Source organism: Budorcas taxicolor, chromosome 3, assembly GCF_023091745.1.
Source record: "Budorcas taxicolor isolate Tak-1 chromosome 3, Takin1.1, whole genome shotgun sequence".
Classification (NCBI taxonomy): domain Eukaryota; kingdom Metazoa; phylum Chordata; class Mammalia; order Artiodactyla; family Bovidae; genus Budorcas; species Budorcas taxicolor.
The window spans coordinates 89,620,170-89,626,169 of record NC_068912.1 but is presented as its reverse complement, the minus strand read 5'-3'; the positions used below and the strand labels follow the sequence as shown (position 1 = coordinate 89,626,169).

General features: G+C 39.9%; 1 protein-coding gene across 1 annotated transcript in view; it reads right to left on the bottom strand.

The window, feature by feature from the left end:
• Positions 1-3,920: 3,920 nt before the first annotated feature.
• The window catches only part of FYB2 (FYN binding protein 2), a 130,659-nt gene continuing 128,579 nt past the window's right edge, over positions 3,921-6,000 (bottom strand). The window contains exons 16-17 of the mRNA XM_052638062.1: positions 4,793-4,953; positions 3,921-4,101 (exon numbers count right to left, since the gene is read on the bottom strand). Of these exons, the coding sequence (XP_052494022.1) occupies positions 3,921-4,101; positions 4,793-4,953 (342 nt within the window). The remainder of the gene's footprint in view (positions 4,102-4,792; positions 4,954-6,000) is intronic.

Below are 6,000 nucleotides of genomic sequence, written 5' to 3'. Positions count from 1 at the left end.
TGTGGGAGAGGCCCTGCTGTAGAGAATGCTATGGCGGCTTGGAAGACCAGGTGTGTCAGAGGTGCTAAAAAGGAGGAAGGGACGGCTCTGTCGGTGCATGTTAGCAGGTTGCTGGTGGCCTGGCCTATACATGAATGAGGATATCGTTAACCTCTCTTAGGTCCAGGTCCCTTTGCAAGCTGTCTTTTTCTCTGACAGAGTGTTGTCATCTCTAATGATATCTTTTGATACAAAATTAAAAAGTTAAATAGAAACTCAGTCTTTCCATTGAAATGTTTTGCTAGATTAGGGTTTCTAGGAGACAGATGACATCTGCTTGAGACATCACTGAAATTACAGTTATAATGTTTGTATTAAGGGACTTTGTAGATTAATAGCATTGAAACTGAACTTCACACACTGTAATTTAAAGAATGGAAGGAATGTGGCTGATCATGAAATAGAAATAACTACTTTGATGTAGATGGAATGTTTTTCCTAAAAATGTATTCCATATCAGTAGTTATTAGGTATTTGTTTATATTAGACCAAATGGTTTATACTTTAAAAACATAGAGAAGTGTTGTTTCAAAAACCTGTTAAGTATATCTATGTAAAATTTTTATATCTTAGCCATTTTTTTTGAAAGATTGGATTATTTTATTAACATCTTCAGTTCAGTAGCTCAGTCGTGTCCAACTCTTTGCAACTCCATGAATCGCAGCACGCCAGGCCTCCCTGTCTATCACCAACTCCCAGAGTTCACCCAAACTCATGTCCATTGAGTCGGTGATGCCATCCAGCCATCTCATCCTCTGTCATCCCCTTCTCCTCCTGCCCCCAATCCCTCCCAGCGTGAGTCTTTTCCAATGAGTCAACTCTTCACATGAGGTGGCCAAAGTATTGGAGTTTCAGCCCCAGCATCAGTCCTTCCAAAGAACACCCAGGGCTGATCTCCTTTAGAATGGACTGGTTGGATCTCCTTGTAGTCCAAGGGACTCTCAAGAGTCTTCTCCAACACCACAGTTCAAAAGCATCAATTCTTTGGTGCTCAGCTTTCTTCACAGTCCAACTTTCACATCCATACATGACCACTGGAAAAACCATATCCTTGACTAGATGGACCTTTGTTGGCAAAGTAATGTCTCTGCTTTTGAATGTGCTGTCTAGGTTGGTCATAACTTTCCTTTCAAGGAGTAAGCATCTTTTAATTTCATGGCTGCAGTCACCATCTGCAGTGATTTTGGAGCCCCAAAAAACAAAGTCTGACAGTTTTTCCACTGTTTCCCCATCTATTTCCCATGAAGTGATGGGACCAGATGCCATGATCTTCGTTTTCTGAATGTTGAGCTTTAAGCCAACTTTTTCACTCTCATCTTTTACTTTCATCAAGAGGCTTTTTAGTTCCTCTTCACTTTCTGCCATAAGGGTGGTATCATTTGCATATCTGAGGTTATTGATATTTCTCCCAGCAATCTTGATTCCAGCTGTGCTTCTTCCAGCCCTGCATTTCTCATGGTGTACTCTGCATCTTAGTATCATCCAATTTTAACAGAATTCACTGAAACCAACATGCTTCTTTTTCATTATATGATTTTTATCCTCTTTTCTTGGCTAGTAGATTTACTAGCATAAAAGATTTCTTACTAAATTATAGTGATTCTTCTGCTATCCCATGTACTGCAGCCCACCAGGCTCCTTTCTGTACATGGGATTTCCCAGGCAAGAATACTGAAGTGGGTTGTCATTTCCTTCTCTGGGGAGTAATGATGACAGTTTTTCCCTAACAATGTTTCTGGGAGCCCTGGGGTCCATCAGAAGTGGCTGCACTCCTTAAGAAATAGAGCAGATGGCCTGATGCACCTAAGGTCACCTTGGATTGATTACGAGGCCATATCACACTCACACGGTTTATGCAGTGATGTACACATCAGCCTTTTTGCCTTGATCTCCCTTACAGATGATTTTCTGAATTTAAGAGATCGAGATATCCTAGCCATTCTTTCAAGTCTTAATTTCAAAAACCTGTTTTTGTGTTCAACATCTTCCAACTTCACAAAAGGCCAGGTACTAAAATAACCACACTTATACAGTATTCTGTGTTAAGGGTTTTAGGACACTTATTTATTTATATTATTACATTACAGCCTGACAACAATCCTGAGAAGTAGACAAGGTGAGTGCTATTAGCGCTGCTTTACTGATGAGGAAATAAGAGACTCAGAGCTGAGTCACAGACGCAGAATACAAGGCCATGCCGCAAGACAGAACGTAAATGGGACAGAGCTGTGTCAGGTGAGACTGAGTCTCGCTGTCGCCTCAGGATCCAAGGGCATGTGTTGGTGAGGTGGCAAGAGTGTTAAGTAGGTTTTGGTCCTCTTTTGTATAGGATTATTGCATGAATGGTCTCTGCTCAACACAGCCTTGCACTCCCTCTCACTCAGCTTGGGCCACACCAGTCCTTGTCCCTACAGTGCCCACAGTGTGGGAGAGGGCTGCAGTTGCCTGGCTGCCCTGCCTCTCAAAGTAGTAAATTTAATTTGGGGGCTTAGGCGGGTGCAAGCAGAAATATATTCCCAGTCTTTGGTGTCAGCCTTAATCTTGTCTCCCAAAAGAGAAATCTCATCGTCACGTCTCCGTTCTGTCTCTCTTGCCTCTCCCTCTAATGGGGCTCCTGTACCATATATACTTCTACTGTGGCTGTCTTAAATTAAGGCCTAGGGCTCTTTCACCTTGAATATTGCAAAGATGACTAGTCTTCCTCATTCTTATCTGTCATCCATAATCAGTCAACCACATTGCCGTGATTCTTTTTTCCTTTTCTCTCTAGACGTCTGGTGTTGTCTTCCTGCTTAAGACCTCTGGATGGTTCCTACCCTCTAGAGGAAAAAGTCCAAGTGACTTCTGTTACATTCTAGCCCTGGCTTACCCCATTTCAGCTCTTGCTACTTCCTACCAGATAGACTAGACTCCTTCTACTTTTAATTTCTTCCTGGTCACCAGGGAGAGCATCGACTTCTCTGTGTCTTGTCCAGCAAATATATTATGTTTAAAGACCAAGTTTTGGTGTCACCTATATGTTGTTATAACTGTTATTTGTAATCATCTCTCCACCTATTTTCCTCTCTAAGCCCTATGAATACTTCTGATACTTTTCATCTGGAATAAGCTTGGCCTTTCTTGGCACATGCCATTTGGAACAAGAAAAAAAAGAAGATAAAAGAACCTAGAAGCTTAAAAAATAGTGTCACAGTATAGAGGATGAGGCCATGGATCATGCCCTTGAAGGTCGGAGTCACCCTGCCTAACATGCCATGTACATCATTTGAAAAATAGAATGTTATTTACAGCTCAGCTTATTTTTACTCTCTGTAAGTAAAAAATACTTATAAATTATTTTAATACATGTTAAGGCATAAACAAAACAATATCCTGTTGTCCAAAGTAAAAAATGGTTATTTTAAACTGATATAGTATATAATTTAAATGTTTAAACATATTTAGGCAATTCTCAAAATGTTGGGTGAATTTAGGAAAAAACTACTTTCCAGCATCCTATTCCCAAAGAAACCAATTTTTGGCAACATTTGTTAGATTTTTAGTTTTATGATAAAAATCAATGTAGAAATGTCCTCCTGCTTTAGGATTATACCTGAAATCGGGGTATTTGAAAGATGTTGGTTACATTATTTACTTTTCAGAATTAAATTACACCCAATTTAAATGCACAACATCTTCTTGAAATTATAAACACTCGTGTACTAATATTAGAAGCATTAGAAGCAAACCAACCATCTGCACAACTGACTAGGTGCCATAAGGCGTGATTTCTAACTTTGGACATGGCTCATTAAACAAGTGCTCAAATGCCAACACACACTGTTTCGCATTTTGAGCCAGCGGTGAAATACATACGGAAATAGACATCGAAAGATAACTGTTTAGTAGTGAAACCAACATCTAAATGTGGCGGACTTTTCTTTTAACGAAAACTCCCACAGATTCCACTGCCTCACGCTGGCGACATAAGCTAACGTAAAGCAGGGCTGAGACCTGAGAACTAGGTCACACTCGGGCAGGCCATACTGCTCGATCTTGATCTCTCTAAGGTGACCAGACTTGCTGCCTGAGGGAAAAAAGGAGAAATGAACAAACACTTTGAAATACAGGCCCATGGAAGAGTAAGAGATTTGGGAGGAATTTCTTACTCAGTTTAATATTATGCGCCTTCAAAATGTTTACAAATATGCTCTTTAGAGAAGTCTGATAACATACTCAGGAGTGGCAGACAAAAAAAATTACTCTTCCAAGTAATTTTTATAGAAGAAAGAATTAGTTGCTCAGTTGTACCCGACTCTTTGTGACCCCATGGACTGTTGTAGCCTACCAGGCTCCTCTGTCCATGGGATTCTCTAGGTAAGAATACTGGAGTGGGTTGCCATTTCCTTCTGCAGGGGATCTTCCTGACACAGGGATTGAACCTGGATCTCCCACTTTGCAGGCAGATTCTTTACTATCTGAGCCACCAGGGAAGTCCTCCTTATAGAATAGAGCATTGCATATTTACAAACTTTTCCTGAAGTATATATATGCAATAGTCTTTCCTTGAGACTCATGTACACAGTAATGTATTAAGTATTCAGAATTTGATTTAAAGTATAAAGTCAAACCACTTACTTGAAATCTAGATGTTCAATTAGCACATATCCATCTATAGAAATAAAAATCACTATTACTCATCTGAAAGTTATAATGCTTTGAGTTTTTTTTTCAAAAGCAGTGATTGAAATCTTATGGGCAATAACCTAGTAACTTACATTTGCCTTCAGAATTGCGGCATATCACTAGATTTTCTTCAGTGATATCAATGATGTCCAGTTCTTCTCCAGGGGTTATTGGCAAGTCACATATTCCATTTCTTGAATTATTGGAACACACCACTGCTGTGTTGATGACAGTAATCTCTTTGTCATACTGAAAGAAAAAATTACTAATCAGAATATGCTTGTGTAGATTTATTCTTTTTCATTATAACAACATTAATGGAAGACATACTAATGGTAACCTCAAAATAAACTCAAGAGGCCAGAAATTTGTTAACTAATGTCTAAGGAAAAAGAAAATAGCAAGATATTTAGGGAAAGAAAGGTTATTTAAAGAAATATAATATGTTTATTTATCATCACAAACCTTTACATTTGTTTGGTAAGATCATATTTTCAAAATGTTTTCATACCCATTCTCTAATTGAAGTAGAAGGAATTCTGGGAGGTGAGAAGGTGGTAACATTGGTGTAAACTAAGTATTGTGAATGGTATATTAATTGTTCCAGTAATGAAGTCAATCAGTAAACCCAGGAAAGGACAAGTTATAAAAAGAGGGAAACAGAAAGCCTCTGTGTGTAGTAGTGCTTCAGAGTTTATAACGTTCTTATATATACAGCATTTCTAGATGGCACTCTTTCCACCCTTCCTTTCTAGTGGGCTCATATATTCTTGCATACATGTATTAATAGCTGCAATACATGTATAAATAGCTACACATATTTTAAAGAGGTAGGAATGGTGTGTGCCTCCCTGAGAGCTCAGTTGGTAAAGAATCCGCCTGCAATGCAGGAGACCCCAGTTTGATTCCTGGGTCTGGAAGATCTGCTGGAGAAGGGATAGGCTACCCACTGCAGTGTTCTTGGGCTTCCATTGTGGCTCAGCTGGTAAAGAATCAGCCTCCAACGTGGGAGACCTAGGTTCAGTCCCTGGGTTGGGAGGATCCCTGGAGAAGGGAAAGGCTACCCAATCCAGTATTCTGGCCCGGAGAATTCCGTGGACTAAGTGCATGGGGTCTCATAAAGAGTCAGACACGACTGAGCAACTTTCACTTCAGGAATGGTGTGTGGGAGCAGGTCCCACTATCCTTTTGTGGTTAAAGACAAACACTTGTGGAACAACTGAGGGATTTGATTTCTGGCCTTAGGAGAGTTTGTTGGGGGTGGGGTGTGTGTGTGTGTGTGTGTGTGTGTGTGTG